At 35.9% G+C, this 19153-nt stretch overlaps 1 protein-coding gene across 1 annotated transcript in view; it reads left to right on the top strand.

The window, feature by feature from the left end:
• The window catches only part of LOC121415053 (cysteine desulfurase, mitochondrial-like), a 30766-nt gene extending 13422 nt beyond the window's left edge, over positions 1-17344 (top strand). The window contains exons 3-13 of the mRNA XM_041608128.1: positions 2904-3020; positions 3652-3735; positions 5531-5584; positions 6603-6701; positions 7908-8001; positions 10676-10810; positions 11372-11529; positions 12232-12503; positions 13280-13369; positions 14012-14098; positions 15490-17344. Of these exons, the coding sequence (XP_041464062.1) occupies positions 2904-3020; positions 3652-3735; positions 5531-5584; positions 6603-6701; positions 7908-8001; positions 10676-10810; positions 11372-11529; positions 12232-12503; positions 13280-13369; positions 14012-14075 (1167 nt within the window). The 3' untranslated portion in view covers positions 14076-14098; positions 15490-17344. The remainder of the gene's footprint in view (positions 1-2903; positions 3021-3651; positions 3736-5530; positions 5585-6602; positions 6702-7907; positions 8002-10675; positions 10811-11371; positions 11530-12231; positions 12504-13279; positions 13370-14011; positions 14099-15489) is intronic.
• Positions 17345-19153: the final 1809 nt, after the last annotated feature.

The raw sequence follows: 19153 nt of genomic DNA, 5'->3' as shown, positions 1-19153 counted from the left end.
AATTTGCTACGGAGCAAAGAATCATAATGGATAATTCTGAAATCGAGAGAGTAGATCATTATATCTACCTTGGGCAACATGTCAGAATGGATCATGAACAACTGGAAGAAGTTAAAAGGAGGACAAGAGCTGGATGGATCGCTTTTGGGAATTTCAATGACATTATGAAGAGCAATATGCCAATTTGCCTTAAAAGAAAAGTCTTTAATCAATGTGTTATACCGGCAATGACCTATGGTTCCGAAACCTGGTCTGTAACAAAGAAAATGGAACAGAAATTAAAAACCACTCAACACAGTATGGAACGTATAATGCTAGGGATCTCAAAACGCGATAGGAAAACCATACAATGGATTAGGAGCCAGACTAAAGTAATAGACATAATCAAAGCAATTAAATCAATGAAATGGAGATGGGCTGGCCACCTTGCAAGATCACATGATAATAGGTGGACCAAACGCATCACAGAATGGAGACCATGGCTAGGATCATGAAATCGGGGTAGACAGAAATTGAGATGGAGTGACGAGCTCACAAAATTCATTGGTATAAATTGGATTGCGTCAGCACAAGACAAGCACCTTTGGCACCAACTTGAGGAGGCCTTCGCCCTGCAGTGGGCTGAACATGGCTGATATGATGATGATGATGATACATCTGCAAAATGATTTTACCTTAAGTGGTTTCGACTGGTATTTTGAAAGAGGTCAAGTTACCTTTTTGTGTATATTTGGAATGGGGGAAGGGGAGGGGGTATGCAAGTCAGGCATCTCTAAATCTCAGTTGTTTGGGTTAATGATGATTTCTCATCGAACTGTAATTCTTGAAATAAATAAGTTTATGAATATATTTTGTGAAAAATGTGTGATAAGCTTAAAGTAATGTTATGGTGGATTTTCCCTTTGAATTTGAAACACACTGGAAGTTTACATGGATGATTTAAAGGGGAATCCAACCCAAATAAAATCTTGTTTTTATAAGGAAAAGAAATATCAGACAAGTTGATAGGTGAAAGTTTGAACAATATTGGACAAACGACAAGAAAGTTATGAATTTTTAAAAGTTGTAAATATTGGTAATCACTATACCCATGGAGACTTCAAATTGGCTGCACATGTGATGTCATAGTGATGTAAGGCAAGGACTACTCTTCCATGTACTCCAATACATATTATGGCTAAAATGTCATTTTGCCCCAAAGTTTTATTTCAAATTATATTTTTCTTTCATGAGGACATAAAACAATATACTACCTGGGTTATATTTAGATTACTTCCCCAGGGGAATGGGTACTTAGGAGAAAACCACAAATCCCTGATAATAAAGTACATGGCCTATGGGAAAGTTGTCCTTGCCCCTTGTCATAATTTACTCAGTCAGTTGCCAATTTGAAATCTACATAGTATTAGTGATCTCAATTTTAAAGCAGCTATAATTTTCTTATTGCTTGTCCGATTTCTTTAAAACTTTCACCATTCTGTTTAATCTATTTTTCTCCTTCCCAACACAACATTTTATGGCCAAGGCTGGATTCCCCTTTAAGAGTTGTTTTGTTAAGTGTCAAAAATTTGCAAGTCTCCAAAATAATTTGGCTGTTCAGTAAATGTCCCAAATTTTAGATATAGTTTCAACAAATTTTCAGATATATAGATCGTGAATAAGTTTTGTTTTTGCAATTGAAGATATGTTTCTAAATGTTGGTGGTCATTATAGCAGTTATTATGTAAAATCAAGATCAATGATTCAGCTGGTATTTCATTGTCTCTGTGTTTTGTATGTTGCTGTGTTAGGCAACCCATACAGCCTACCTGCTGGATGCTCTCAGGCTGGCCGTTTGATAAATCTCATACGTGGAAGAGCCGTGGTGTAGTGGTTCTGACTCTCGCCTTGTAAACAGAGGGTCGTGTGTTTGAATCCCACCGCGGCCTAGCGTCCTTTGGCAAGGCGTTAATCCACACTTTGCCACTCTCGACCCAGGTGCTAAATGGGTACCTGGTAGGATGCGAAAGATATTGTAGGTTTGATTTTGCCAGCGCCATAATGTGGCTGCGATGAATGCAAGGAATGCTCCCCAGGGAGTGGAAATTGTGCACTTTTCGTGCTTGATTGAAATGAATCCAATGGCCGGGGTAATAATATGCTGTAACGTGCTTTGGGCCATTCTGGGAAAAGCACTTTATAAAAATTGGCTATTATTATATGTGACACATGTTGGATAGTCAATTACTTCCATTGTAAAACCTTCTAGTTGTGTTGGTAATACATCTGGAAGAGATGGTGTACATGGACCTCTTAAGCCAGGCGAACACTATGCGATTCACTGCAATCTGAATTTCAAATAATTTGTATTAACATTTGAGATGAATATTCCAGCCAATACAATCTTAGCGATCAGAGTTTACAAGTGGTAAGGAATACTGAAATCAAAATTCACTCTAATTTGATCCTCCCTGTAGTCCTGAATAAAAGCAAAGTCAACTTCAAATGACGTCGTCATCATCGGCTGCGACGTGAAGTCGATTTGGACTTCAGTCTGACCACAGGGCTTGACGCAAAGCAAAATTATGACTTTATTATTCCTAACATGCTGCTGAACTTCAAATAAAATAATTTTTCCTCTTGGAACTTTGAAATTTAATGTAAAATGCGATTTATTCAAAAATTGCATCGCATCCGATCTCATGGTGTGCGCTGGGCTTCATTCCAATTTCCATCAGTAACAGATAATTCATCCCGTTAATATTTAATTGTATTCTGTGTGTCTTTTTATGGATGCCATGATTTTGCATTTAGTTCAGGTTGTGTTGATAATGCATCCGGAAGAGATTGTGCACATCTTATTCTATGAGAAGCAAGATGATCCACCCTTTTAATATTTAATTATATTCTGTGTGTTTTTCAAGGATCCAAGAGTTATGGATGCCATGATGCCATACTCTGTGGCTTACTATGGCAATCCTCATTCTCGTACACATTCATATGGATGGGAATCAGAAGGAGCCGTGGAACATGCAAGAAAGGTATTGAAAAAATAATTTAAAAAGTGAGCATTATGTTATTGGATAGCTTTTTACAGTATACAATATTAGATTTGTTCATAGTTTTGTTATTAGATTTATAAAGAAAAGCCATCTAATGTGACTATTCTCTTTAATGATCATTTAGTATTCATAAGCCATACAGATTTAGATGCATGGTGCAATATGCTCTGATATTGCACAAGTTAGCAAATTGTGTAGACCAAAAGATGTATAATTTTTAATGATCTGTTATATACATGTAGGTACAAATCCTATACATCATCCAGTATCAAAACTAGCTAAATGCTCTTAATTAGGATGAGCATACCTTGAACGCATATTGATTGATAAATTTGGTAACTTGATATCAATAATTGAAGTAATCACATCAAGAAATATGATTATATGTTAAATTAGTTTGCCGTATATATACTCTGGTATATGTTCATTAAAATGTCAGGGTATAACAGCCTATTTAGGCAAGTCAAGTTAATCAATTTTATAAGCCTCTGTGATGTACAACCCTGTAATATCAGTAATATTTGTAATGTTGGATATGACATGTATATAAAAGTATTGCTTTTTCTTTTTGAAAGCATCATTCATGATTCATCTTTGGTTGTTTTTGCAGCAAGTTGCCAATTTGATAGGGGCTGATGCCAGAGAGATCATCTTCACCAGCGGAGCCACAGAATCAAATAACATATCTGTAAAGGTAGGACTATAAACTCAGAATATTTGTCTGTTATTCTTGTGTAATTGTAAAAAAAACTAAACAAAAAACAGTGATGGCACAGATGATCCTGAATCCATCTGTAATTAGATTAAAGTCATAGAAGGGCAATTGAATAAAATATGTAGTCCAACCCCCTATATGGGGGACTTTCCTGAAATTTTCTGTCTCTGATAATTTCTTGTTCTTTTGACAGTCTGTAATGCTCTCAAATGACCATGACTTGGTCAGGTTATGAAGTGAAGTAGACTTGAGAAAAATGGGGGTCGGATGTACAAAAAGGTTGATTATTTTATGGAATTGCCCAGAATGGAAAGCAAATGACCAGGGCACTGTCATGCAAATTTATAAAATCAATTGCAGTTTGGCAATGGTCGAATGGCTCTATTGTTGCTTGTGCATTTCGTTAAGAAGATTGATTGATTGTTTGATTTGATAGCATTTATTCCATTCATCATAAAAAACAAAATACAAGGCACATACAAAGTTTACATAAATTACATAAGAAGATTTCAAATATCAAAATAATAAAATCTGGAAAACAGTTGAATAAAAAGAAAAGAGTGTACATAATTTATAAATGAATGAGGAGGCAACTAGAAAGGGAAAGCCTTATTAGCGTTGCCACCTTAACAAAATCTGGAAAATGAATATATATATGATATTGTAAAATGCAAAATGTAATAAATACTGAATACCAGATATAAACATTGAACATAAAAGGGGAAAACACAAATTATAACACAATGACAATATACACTAATAATATATCAACGATTAATAAAAAAAAAAAAAAAAAAAAAAAAAAAAAAACACCTGATCATACATTATTTGAATATTTACTGATAAGTTGGGTTTTATATCTCCTTTTAAAAACATTTAAAGATGGGCTAGATTTAACAAAAATTGGTAACTTATTCCAGATAACGGGTCCTTTGTAAAATTGACCAGTAGGCAGTTATAATAAATGTTAAAATTGGCCCCAAACATTTGTACGACTGGTAAATGGAGTATGTTTTATGAAGCGTTTTGCCAAAATTTTCACCAACTAATTTGATATCGTCCATCTAGAAGGAAGTATTTCAGTAGATTATTATAGTCATCAGTGTAAATCAATGACAGATGACTTTATTACATGCCCCCCAGGTATCCAAGGTTATTGATATGGTACTGTTGCTGATGACCACACGAAACACTTGAAGCTTTACCACGGGCCCATTGCAGAAACAGTTGTAATCAAACCCAACTCTAAAAAGTCATATGCAACTTGGTTTACAACCAATAAAAAGCACATTTCAGTCTTGCACTTGTAATTTTGACTTTTGTTTAAATGAAATTTTTCTGTAATGGGCCCCAGAATTATGTGGGTTTTTTTAACGATGTGAAAATTGTTATTTGATGATGATTTCATGTTCATGTCTCCACTTCCTGTGATGATAATTTTCCCAGCATTTCCCCTTGTTTTCTCTGCCTGTTCATTGACGAGGGTGCATTCCTTGTGAGCATAATGAATCTAGCCCATGCAGACAGCATGTAGAACCACAAATTTCACAAAGATTTTGTGTACTCTGAGTTATTCAATGTGACTACTGACTCAAAATAATTTTAAGAATCAGCACTTACTCCAGGAACTTCCTAGAATATACAATCTTACAATCCATGGTATATCTTCCAATACACATCAACTATTGTGATTTTAGACAAAGGAGAATGTCAAAATCAGGTATTTTCTTATTATTTATTTACTTAGAGGTTTTTATTGAATTTATCTCTGCAGGGAACTGCCAGATTTTACAAGTCTAAAAAGAAGCACGTCATCACTACCCAAACAGTAAGATAATTGTATTTTTTCATTTCATGTAATGTTGCTGTAGGACTCTTTCATTCAGTTCTTTGTTGAGTTCAGTCCTCTAAACAGTTGTATTTTGCAATTATGCCATTAGTCTAACTATCATAATTTTCTCAGAGGCTTATGACTGAAGAGTCATGTTGTTTAAAAGATATTGGTCGTGGATATTTCTTTGGTTTGTAACCCAGAAAGGCCAGGGTTAGATTCCTTCCGTGTCAAAGCATCATTCTACATTTTCCGCTCTCTGCCCAGGGTTATATAGGTAGCGGCTTATTATACTTCAATTGTATATTATGATTGTATTTCTAAGGATTTTTTACCGTTCTGTTGGAAATGAGAAAAAATAAAACTTCATCTGAAAACTGAAGTGGCAGGAACATATTAGTTAGGGCTAGGAGGACATTGGAGTGTCTTGAGCCTCATGTATGGGCGATATGTGCTTAATGCCTCATCAGAATTATAACGTAATGTAAGGTTTCAGAGGCAACAATTTTAAGTATGTTGATTGAGGTCAGTTCAGATTGCTAACTATTGGATATCATTTTCATATGTGCACATTTATGCTAATGTAGGTCTGGCCATGAATTATTTTTCAATTGTATTTAATTCAAATTTTATTTGATTAAGTACAAGAAAAAAAAAACCAATGTTTATATCAAATAAATAGTATGAATATAATCCTGAAACTGACAAACGAGGATCTGCTGAGGAGTCCAAGGGGTGGGGAGAACTGATCAGTTACTGACCATATTTTTTATGGTATGAATGCTATGAAAAATATTGGATGAGTCCAATATTTTACAGTCATAGCCTTCTGATACTCTCTCCCTCTCTTTATGTAAAGTTTTAATTGCTCTTATAAGTTGTATGCCAACTATGTAAAGACGAAGCTGTGTTACATGTAATATACTTCATATTGTAACTATTATTTGACAGTTACAGTAATTTGGCAAGTCGGATGTTAATTACTTTTGCTGTTTCTCTGTGTTTGTATCATCAGGAGCACAAATGTGTTTTAGATTCTTGCCGAGCGTTAGAAGGAGAGGGTTTTGATATCACATATCTTCCAGTGAAACCAAATGGAATTATTGATCTTCAGGTAAGTTTAAAGAGGTTTATTTTCACTTTCCTACAACCAGTTGGTCAACTTCTCAGATCGGACATTGGGAAGGCAAAATGGAGGTGCTGCTGGCCTGGTAAAAACTAAACAGATCTAAACACTCACTAATCAAACAGCAAATGCAACTTATATTTCGAGCAAAATCATAATTTAAATACAGATCTGCGACAGTTAAAAAAAATGATAGCATTGGAACATATTCTCGCAATGCATATTATGATTTTGGAGCTAAAGCTTGCTTGCTTGAATCTCGCTCTTTGTAGGTCAAATTATGCAGTCTCTTTGCCAAACAATACACCAAATTGAATTATCCCCATAAATTCATGTGTTTTTAAATTTGTGCTCGCCCATCTTGCGCATAATCTGCAAAAATTTCCACCCCACGAAAATTTCCACTTTTACAGTAATTCTTGTTTAGCCCAAAATGCCTAGATGTGAGATGTGAGGAGTTCATCTAAAATAGACAAATTGGATATTTGACAAAATTAGGATAGCTTAACTTGAATTAGACATAATAATGAATGAGCTAAATATCAATTAGACCAATGGCTGATAGATGAACTGGTCATGGATGATGTAGGATTATACCATGTGAGATCAGATTAAATTGAAAATAGACAAATCTTTAACATGGAGAAGGTTTACAGTTCACCATGTGTAATATGAAGGAAATACAGGCAGAAAGATTGAAATTGAAAGACAAGATAGGATGAAAAGAGGAAATTAGAAGTATCCTTCCTTGAAAGTGAGTGAAGTCCTGAAAAGGACTGGAATTTTGTAAACCAGATGAGATGAGCTGAATATGGCTTGAGTAGCGATGGTTTGAGAAGCAGCAGTAGCATCTTTGTAGATCAAGTGGCAATTGACTGTTCTAGACAGTATGGTACAATAAAGGTAATGCAAGTATGTTTTTATTTCAGGGAGGTTTTCGTCATCATCTGTTGTATGCCAGTATACAACAACATATTATCAGTCTATAACTATCTAAATCATGTAGAAATCCCAATAGAATTTTCGAATGTTAATGTTTAGAGGTATGGTTTAATTCTCAGATATTTCAGAGATGAAGTTTTGTTATTTTTTTATAAACAGAAGCATGACGATTACAGTAGTTTAGACCATACATTGTTCTTTCACGCTAGTAGTCCACTATTATCAATGTTTTTTTTTTTTTTTTGATTGTAGGAACTTGAAGATTCATTCAGACCAGACACAGTTCTGTGCTCAGTCATGGCAGTCAACAATGAGATTGGTGTAAAACAACCCCTCAAACAAATTGGTAAGCCATTATTCATAGAACGTTTAAAGAAATAGTTGCTCGTGTCTGTTTTTTCATTCAGCAAAAGATTTGAATGATCTAAACAGTGAGTACCCTATGAACTGTGTTATCCATACTTGAATATGCCATGTGTATTTATGTGATCAGTTATTAAAGGACAAGTCCACCCCACCAAAGAGTTGATTTGAATAAAAGGAGAAATATCCAACAAGCAAAACACTTGCAATTTCATCGATCATGCTCATACGCATGATCACCGGATCCTCTGGGATGAAAGTAGACTAGTCACCCGTGTCCCCTACTGGCATCAGCGGAGAGTCAGAGAAGCGTTGGAGATTGAGGAACATAACACTGTTCCTCAAGACAGCGGCCTCCAACTTAGCAATATCTGGCTTACCGTTCTAGACAAAGGGGCTAATTTGCCTAATTAGCCTACCGGGAGCTTCCACACACACGTGTGAGCACTGCAGTGCACGGGCGGAAGTGGTGGCTTTTGTCATTCATAAAATGCTAATCCTAGCGGGAATGATAAATGACGGCATTTCCGGTCGTAGCTGGTTTTGCGCGCCCAATTTGTGTGTTGTCACCCACGTCCGCATATGTGGATGTCATGTGACTTATCTAGCCAATCAGACACATGTACCCTGCAAGATACCGTGCAGACGGCACTTCGACAGAGTATATAAGGCCTGCTTTTACAAACTTTGCTCATTCTCCTGAGGACGACAAGAACACACTTGTCGAAACGTCGAGATTGGGTGGTCCTTTTCAGGACCAACATTTGCCCAAGAAAGATACATGGTGTACCGTGAAATCTACTACACTATAACAAAAAACTGGAAGTTTCATCAAAATCGGATGTAAAATAAGAAAGTTATGACATTTTAAAGTTTCGCTTAATTTGACAAAAACAGTTATATTCACATCCTGGTTGGTATTCAAATTGGGAGACTGATGACGTCACCCACTCACTATTTCTTTTGTATTTTATTATATGAAATAAGAAAAATTCTAATTTTCTCCTCATTGTCATGTGAAACAAAATTTCATTACTCCCTGAACATGTGGAATTACCATTATTTTAACAGTTTATGGTTAAGTCAAGTTGGTCCTTATTGTCAAATCTGTAAAAATTGAAATATTGTACAATTAAAACAATAAAAAACAAAAGAAATAGTGAGTGAATGACATCATTGACTTTCTCATTTGTATTTTGCTGAGTTGAGCATTTAACTGTTATGTAAAATATACACGAAATTTAAAAATGTCATAACTTTCTTATTTTACATCTGATTTCAACAATTTTTCTGGGGTGGACTTGACCTTTAAACATGAGTTCCAGTTGTGGTAACAATCTAAAGATGAGTTTGAACTGAATCCAAAAGAATAACCACCCAAATCATATGTACATATACATATGAGCCACTTGCTTCTAGTAAAAGATTGCTGAGAAATTGACAAAATAACCCTGGCTTTCCAGCATGGTGTTCAGTGTTTTTTTTTTTTCAGGCGATGTAAATATATCATCTCACATGTGCTTGTCTGTGTTGACAGTTTTGAGTTTAAAATTAGTATTTAGCTTATATTTCATGTTATCATAGAGTTAGGTTTATCAGCCTCCATTTTTTGAAAATTTCTCATGAAATTGTTTGCTGCCACTACATGTACTGTACTTAGCTAGTGAGCATTTTGTTCATCCATGACTCACCTGTATCCCATATAAATTAATGAGACTTTACCTAACATTACTTGTGATACCCATCATGATAAACCCAAAAGACAGCCATGTTACTTTGTCAATTAATGTTTACAGTCCTCTAAAGTTCGACTTTTTTTTTTGTTGGAAATGTCTGTCCCTGATAAACTGATCCTATTTTTTATAATACCATACCTGGGCCCGGTAAAATAAGGAGATCTATATTATCAATAAACTGATTTTGTACATAAATGTATCATGGTTTTCCATAGACGTAAAACTAAAATTGATTTTTACAAGGGATTGTATTTATTGTAACATCATTTTTCCAAGAATTATCAGTATACAACTTTCCTTATCATTTTGGACTAAACAGGAAGGATTTTATGTTAGTAATATTCTTTATTGGTTTTAAGAGCTAAATTTTCGTGGACATTTAATTTAGATTTGATTTCAAGATGGCATCTTATGTACTTATTTACATTGTTATTGAAAATATTTAAAGTCCATAGGGTTGATATAAGCACCACCCATTTTCCATATATCCCTGATCCCAAGGCCAGTGTTCTAGCTAGACACATTGTAGTGGTGGTCACTATTACACTGCTTCACAAAGTATTTTCAGGCCGAGTTAGTGGTCTCAAAGCAAAAAGTGAAGGAACATCAATGCAATAATAATCTGACATTAGTAAGTCTTTGAAATAAACTAATCAAATATGCTTAATTTAGTTTATGCAAATAAAAGTAGATTAAAGCTGGAAATGAATGAAAGTGCAATTCCTCTTTGCAAGGAGTTTGGTTTGAAACGCTTTTCATTTGAAATAAGTGGTGGATGGAAGCATTGTTTATCATGATGAGTGGTGGTCAGAAGTCTTCTGTGCTGATTGGGCTGGACCACTGCCGTCCACTGTAGCTATAACACTGCCTGAGACAGTAGGTTGTATTTCTTGTCATGTCTTGTTCTCATGTGTTTCCTAGGTGAGATGTGCAGATCAAGGAAGGTTTTCTTTCACACTGATGCTGCACAGGCTGTAGGCAAGGTCCCAGTGGATGTCAATGACATGAAGATTGACCTCATGTCAATCAGTGGCCACAAGATCTACGGTCCAAAAGGTAAGACAGTCAAACATTGAGAGGGGATCCAAAATTATCATTCTGTATGTAATTTACAGCATAAAACCTTCTTATGTAATTACCATATTCTTGTCACTTTTGGCAGGTGACCATTACAAAATTGTGCCAAAGAGGTTGAACATACAAAAAAAACTCCATCAAAATATTCAAGATAATCATAGGGTATAGTCGTTGAAAAAATATAGTCTTATGTTTTTACACATTTTCTGATTGAGTATGATAATAATAATGATAATAATAATGATGATGATGATGATAATGGTATATTTACCCAGGGTACTAGCCATTTCATTTCCAAAAACTCTTCTCCCAGCCACCAGCAGGCCCTGCTATTATTATTATAAAGTATTTAAAGCCCTTTCTATTAATGTCTTTATGATTACCCAAATCACCATATTTTTGTAGAAATTTAATGATAAAAATCAAGTTCCCCCTCCCCCCCCGGAAGAGCAATACAGAGCATGCGCTTATTCCATTAATAACAGTAGACAGAGATGCCTTGTGATGTATGCCACTGATACACATCTATATGGAATGCAGGTATTGGAGCATTGTATGTGAGGAGGAGACCAAGGGTGCGAGTTGAGGCGTTACAGAGTGGTGGAGGTCAGGAGAGGGGTATGAGGAGTGGTACCTTACCCGCACCCCTGGTGGTTGGTCTAGGAGCTGCATGCCAAGTCTCACAGGAAGAAATGGAGGTTAGTCCTGTTAAATTGCATTTCCAAGCCCCCATCACATAGCAATAATAATATTAAAGTTTGATTTATAAAGCATAATAGATCAGCATTTCTCTAAGCGCTTAACAGAGAAATTTATGAAATTTGTTGAGTGTATCTTTAATGTTCCATGAAGATGGAATGTTTTCAGAAATTCAAATAAAAAGCTGGAATAACGCTCAAGCAGTTTTTCTCTTTCTTTGACTTCAATTCACTTTATTCTACTGATTGTTGTTACAGACAATGATCATCAGCATTTTCTACCAGTGTTTACCTTTAGTATATATGATGGAAAAAGTGGGAATAGATACTTGACAAAACTGTGAATATTGTTCTGCTATCATAGCCCAACGACATTCAATAATCAGATGAATTGATTGAAAAAAGACAGATGGGTAGATAAATAGATACATAGATACGTATATAGATAAGATAGAATAATAGATAGACAGACAGACAGACAGACAGACAGACAGACAGACAGACAGACAGATAGATAGATAGATAGAATGACAGACAGACAGACAGACAGGTAGATAGATAGATAGAATGACAGACAGACAAACAGACAGACAGATAGATAGATAGATAAGTATAGATAGATAGAGATAGATAATAGATAGATGGAAAGATGAATGATACCCAAAATGTATTCATACTTCTAAAAAAATTTTTTGCTTCTAGTATGATCACAAGCGAATCAGTGCCCTCTCTGAGAGGCTCATCAACAAGATCACCGGTGAACTGCCAGACGTCATCCGCAACGGTGACCCCGATGAGACCTACCCCGGCTGTGTCAATCTATCGTTTGCCTATGTGGAAGGAGAGAGTCTTCTGATGGCGCTCAAGGATGTTGCCCTGTCCTCTGGGAGTGCCTGTACGTCAGCATCCCTGGAGCCCTCCTACGTCCTCAGAGCCATTGGAGCTCAAGAGGATCTGGCCCATTCTTCCATCAGGTAGGGTGCCATTCCTGCATTTATCAATACTCAATACATAACACGCTCTTCCCAAATGAACCAAAAGTGCTCACAGTTTCAATTTACCTAAGACATTAAAAACAAATATACAATGACAAACGTATAAAAAGAAGGCAGTTGCCTGAAACAAAAAAGTATTTAGCGACTTCTTGAATGATTCAATTATTGGGGATTGTCTTAGTGTGAGAGGGAGTTTGTTCCATTCCATTGAGGATGCAACAGTGAAGATTATATCTCTGGTCTGTTTTTGTGTAGTTGGATAGGTTAAGTTAATTGGGTCTTCAGAGGATCTTGTTCTTCCACCTGGGACATAAATTTAAATCAGACAATGATTTGGGGCTAGGCTATTAAGCGATTTGTATACCAAAAGAAGTAGCTTGAAAATTATTTGTTGTCTATAGGGATCCAGTGTAAATTATGTAACAGGGGTTCAGGAGGTGTGTCACACTGGACCTGAATGAGTGCATACGATTTTTTAATGTGAGAGCACCTGAAGAGTAATCTTTTGCAGTGGAATAATTTTTTGGTGATATTCTATCATGAAAAGAATTTGATAGCTCAAAATGATGATATCCAGCTTTCACCTCCCTCATTTTGGTTTTATATATTTTTTTTCTTTTCTACAATTTTAATTGATTAGAAATTATTAATGTACATTGTATCACTATAATCAAATATTAATAAATTACAATTACAGTATAAAGCACATGTATGCATTGACTTTACTTAACTCTATCTTTGCTTTGCCTGTATAGGTTTGGTATTAGTCGATTCACAACAGAGGAAGAAGTGGATTACACTGCTCAGAAGTGCATCACTGAAGTCAAACAACTCAGAGAAATGAGGTGAATAATTTCCCTCCATTTTATGTCTCGCATGCATAGCAGTAGTGAAACAGAGGCACTACTTTTCTGATAGGTGCCACTCTTCTGGCGACTGCGGCGACGCTATTGACATAAATCCTAACCAAGCTTAGTTTTGAAATGTCATGATAATAATATTAATGATGATGATGATGATAGTAATTACAACGGTGTAGTTACCCAAGGAAGCCACTTCAGTTCTGCAAACTGTTCTCCCAGCAGGCCCTGTTATTACTACCCTGACGTTAGCTGGGCTTCCTAGGTGCTCAAGCATTCAAGGAATCATTTCCTACCGAGTACCCATTCACCTTACCAACATTGAGTGCAGCACAATGTGAATGAATTTCATAACTTTGAAAAGAAAGGACCTATTTCATGAATAGTTACTTTGTTCTTATTGAGGAATGACATCATCTACTGCAGTGGAAATGGTATATTTTTTTTAGTGAATTGTCTCTATCGAACCAAATTCCATTTGAGATGATATCTTCTGAAGTAGACACTGTTCCTCTTATGGGCTAAGCTAGAAGGTACCAAAATATTTGTCACAAAAATTGACAGAAAAGGTTTCCATGTGTTTGTAATTTTTCTCTGTGTATACTTTTGTTTGATCTCTTTATGTAGTCCTTTGTGGGAGATGGTGCAAGAAGGAATAGACCTGAGCAAAATCAAGTGGACTCAACATTGAGGTGACCTCATCAAAGAGTTATGGTATGTACAGTCAACCTTTTGTAAGCTGTATAATCACTTTAGTTTTAGCAATTGTAGTAGACCAGGGGCCCGTAACACAAAGCTTAGCAATTGTTGTTGAAGAATTTCTTTACAATTGATTGCTTGACTACAATGTAGTATCAAGCACACAATCAATAGCTCACCTTTGTATTACGGAACCCAGATTATGGTATGCAGAACATGTGTCATTGACTTCTTTGATTAAAATTGAACAGATTTCTGTGGTTTGATAATAGAGTCAAAAGGGGCCTAAGCTTTCGATCCTAGCAGAGGCAAAATGAGAAACATATAAGGTGGAACAACCATAATATAGACCACAGACATTTAACAGCAACACTGGAAACAAGGAGACAAAAGGGGCATTAGTGAGAAGAGATGACCATTCAGGTTAATGAAGGGGATGAAAGAAAAGGAGTAGGCAGACACAAAGGGAAGTTAGTGGTTTAATAATAATAATTATTGTAAATTTATAATGTGCAATTTCTATATGTTTATACTCATCTGCACATTACAATACTGTTATTATTATCATTATTACCCTGGCTATAGCCGTGCTGCCTACAGGCCCTCTGGTATTCAAGGAATTTCTCCCTGCCAGGTACCCATTCACCTTTCTTGGGTTTAGTGCAGCAAAATGTGGGTAAATTTCTTGCTGAAGGAAAGACACACCATGGCTGGGAATCGAACTCATGTCCCTCAGTATGAAAGATGAGAGTCATGACCACTAGACCACGATGTCCCCAATTCCAAAATTGTGAATATTGCAAATTCATATGGTTATGGTCATGGTATTCACCTTTCAAATGACATCAGTTCCACATTCAATGAACTAGGATATCATTTTAATACAGAGTGAAATTCGAAAAAGCGTGATAAAACTACCTTTTTATTGGGCGATTTCAAAATACACGGCCATATCCTGACAAATCTTTTTTTTTTTAAATAGTTATGAGACTAGTCTTTACTAAATATACCCTGTTATCACTTAGATTTTAAGCAGCGTATGCCGATGTATATAGGCTATGGCAAGCCTTTTTCTTATTAAAATTTTCTTGATATCAACAATTGCCTTTGGTTAAAAACTCAAACTATTTTAAGAAATTCGAATTCTGGATATTTTGTATTGTTAAGAAAATGCGATTCTTGGTATTAAGAATGGGAAAAAAATGTGATTAAAGGGGAAAATCGCGATATACACATACAGTACATTGGTGCAAGCTGGCCAATACATCCCAGTCCGACATACCCTTTTGGTGTAGGTTAGGCAAGAATACCTGTCCTAGATGTGTGTCAGTAACAATACATAGTTTAAATGGACTCAAAGTTTAATATCAATATTGTGTTCCCCTCTTCCCCCACCAAATTTCCAGATAAAGCATTGCAGCTGATCCAAGTGGACCCCTAGTTGAGCTGAATCTGCAATGTTGTAAGATCTGTAACAGAAGATCAAATCCTTAAAATGGCAACATGGTGTTATTATAGCTGTCTTACTTCAGTCACGTGAATATTATAACTACCACTGCAATATGGAGAACAAGAAACAAGATGGCTCTAATGAATACTCCAAACTGTTTTTTTCAAGTCAACCATGATGGCCCAAATTGTCTATAGAAGTTCGAATGTTGGGTGAGGGTTAAATCCATGAAAACCTCATTCAGGTAATATCTGACAAGAGTCGTCATTAAAGTAAAACAGTCTTTAGGTTTGTGCGCTCATGGATGCCTACTATGGACTTCAGGCCGCACAGAATTTTCACCGGTTTGGCAGACAAACTCATGACATCATGATGTCATATTGCTCTAGTGGGCCATGTTGTATATCATCACTAGTTTGTGGACAACCTTGTCTAGCACTATTAATTTTTTCTAGCCCTTCGATTGGCCACATTAAAAATTGCCTCCGCAATATTATTTTGTTGAATCATAATCCCTTTGACTGATGTACAAAATGTTAGCCAGCTCTTTGGAATCAAGCCCGAGCATGCCTTATAGGGAGAGCGAAATGACTAACATGATTGTATGGTCCCTAATTAACCTTGTATTACAAATAGCTTGTCATAAAATATTTGGATAACTATTAACAATACCCAGAATAAATCATCCGTTGATTTTACTTGCTTAGGGAAAATGTTTCAATGTGAAAAGTACTTGTTTAGCTACTTGGTGGCATAACTATTGCACTTAAGTAGTGAATAGTGGGCTATAATTTACTAGGGTCTTTATTTTAAGACTACATCGCTCAGTATGTTGTGACATGGGTAAGGAAATTGGCCAGATCAGAGTAGTTGGTAGAGGCTTTTACAGTCTGACTGATGCTTAGTTGAAATTCAAAGATTTCTTGTATCATAACTACATGATAATAGTTTCTTTAAAAAGTTGAATGGAACTATCAAATTATATTTTTCTCATGATTCTAGACTGTAGAATATTGTTATTGCATTTTACTAATTGATGATGTTTTTACGGTATATTGTTAGCTTTATTAGCTTATAATATATATTATGCATTGACTTGTCTTAATCAACCTAGATAATTGAACATGAGTTGTACTGTTTACAAATTTTGGATTAGATGTACATGTATGTGTTGAAATGCTCATGTACAGGTTTCAAAATTTGTCCACAATGAGTGACTTGTAAACCACCATTAAGGAGGTTATCTCACTGAGCGGCGAATGCTTAGGAGCGTAGCCAATATCAGATTTGCCAACTTCTGTGATGAGTGTTGCAAACTCTAACAAATATTTATTTGTGATATAAAAATCAGTTTGCGAACTGCTCAAAAAAAAAGTTTGCAAACATTCATCCACAATTTTATCAGTGGATCAATATTATACAGTCAGGAGCCATGTTGTCATTCGGTTGTTTTTGGTGAATAAAACAGAACTTTGGCAACATCATCTTATAACCGTTTGCAAAGGCTTACGACTGTTTTGCAAACTAAACCTTTATTCCTTGAAATGCCACTGCGCTGTAAAAGGCTGCAGGGCTAAACAATACCATATATAAACATGTTGGTATTGTTGCTATGATTATTATTATGAAAATATGACATGTACAGGGTATATATTATCCTTTTCCATGAAGAAAACCAAAATGGAAGGGATAGCCTGCCAACTAATTGAAGTACTTGTCGATAAATGAAAAATCGTTGAGAAGAAAAAAACGATAGTGATATTTCCCATCATGTAAGAGATAATGATGAGTGATATGAATTCGAATGAAGAGCAATACGACTAAAAATTTGATGACTATGATGATGATGTAAATGGTGTTAAAACTACATGATAAAAGTTGTAAATAGTTGTACAATAATGGATCAGTGTATACAAAAATATATTCTGAAAGTAAGATGAATGCCAGTTGAAAATATGAAGGATACAACATTATGTAATCATGTATTTTGATGAATTATATTCATGTATATATCCATCGTTAATTGATAGGTTGTTAAGACCTTTATCTCGAAATTTAATGATATTGAAAATGGCTCAGAGAAAGGCCTTTTGGGGGGGTTTATGGCAAAGGTGTCATCATCACATGGTCTGAAAACATTCTCCCGATTTGTTTAGATAAATCTTTGTATGCAGATAAAAGCTGCACTGAAAATATAGCTTTGTTTTTAATTTTGAGATATAAAGTTTAACAACCCGCTCATGACATCCTTTCTCAGTGATCTATGTTGTCACTTATGAATTACCAGTAAGAATGAGAAAAGAGAAAATATTTGCAAGATATATGCCTGTCTTATGCACAAATTAATGAATAAAAGAGTTATTTATCAACTTCAGTTTTTCACAAGGTCTCTTTAATGTCAGATTGTTGTTTAGAGCTTAGAATCTTGAGAGAACATTATTGAAAAGTTTTTTAAAGGGATTTTTTTCTCTGTTGAGAATACTAATAAATTTGGCTTGCGAAAAGGCTACCAACATCAAGACAAATACAGTGCGTCCCACAAAAAATGCAACCGAGATTTATTGATAATTTATAACGTATTCATAAATACAAGAGACAAATGACCTACCATTGTAAAGCTTAGAATTTCCTCTTTCATCTGAAATTACTTCCATTTTTCCTCATTCACGCATCTGTCTATAGTATTTCTGATGAAGTTATAATAAATCATCGATAAATCTCGGTTTCGTTTTTTGTGGGACGCACTGTATAATACAAATTTTGCTGTTGATTGTTTGAGATACTTTATTTTTTTTTATCATGGCATGCTCTCATTGCAAATCAAACTGTATCTATTTGTGTTTTTATCATCTATCCATCCGTCCGGTTGTCATTCCTTCCATCCACCTGCCTTTTCATTCATTCATCTGTCTTTAAATCTATGGATCCATCATTCAATCTATCCGTCCGTCCATCCATGCAGCCATCCATCGTTCCATTCATTCATCCATCCATCTGTCTATACATCCAGTGTTTGCATCTATGGGTCCATCTTCCACCCATCCATCCACCCATCCATCCACATTCATACATCCATTCATCCATCCACATTCATCCATCCATTCACCCATCCATCCACCCATCCATCCATTCACCCATCCATCCATCCGCCCATCCACCCACCATCCATCCACCCACCCATCCATTCTTCCACACATCCACCCATCCACCCACTCATTCATCCATCCACCCACCCATCCATCCACGCACTCTTCTATTCATCCATCCACCCACCCATCCATCCATCCATCCACATTCATCCATCCATTCATCCACCCACCCATCCATCCACATTCATCCATCCATTCATTCACCCATCCACCATTCATTCTTTCACATCCATCCATCCATCCACCCACTCATCCATCCACCCATCCATCCATCCACCCATTCATTCTTTCACATCCATCCATCCACCCACTCATCCATCCACCCATCCATCCATCCACCCATTCATTCTTTCACATCCATCCATCCACCCACTCATCCATCCACCCATCCATCCACCCACCCATTCATTCTTTCACATCCATCCACCCACCCATCCATCCGCGCACTCTTCTATTCATCCATCCATCCAC

This window comes from Lytechinus variegatus, chromosome 5 (assembly GCF_018143015.1).
Source record: "Lytechinus variegatus isolate NC3 chromosome 5, Lvar_3.0, whole genome shotgun sequence".
NCBI classification, from domain to species: Eukaryota; Metazoa; Echinodermata; class Echinoidea; order Temnopleuroida; family Toxopneustidae; genus Lytechinus; species Lytechinus variegatus.
The sequence above is the reverse complement of the archived record's forward strand: the minus strand, read 5'-3'. Positions and strand labels throughout refer to the sequence as shown.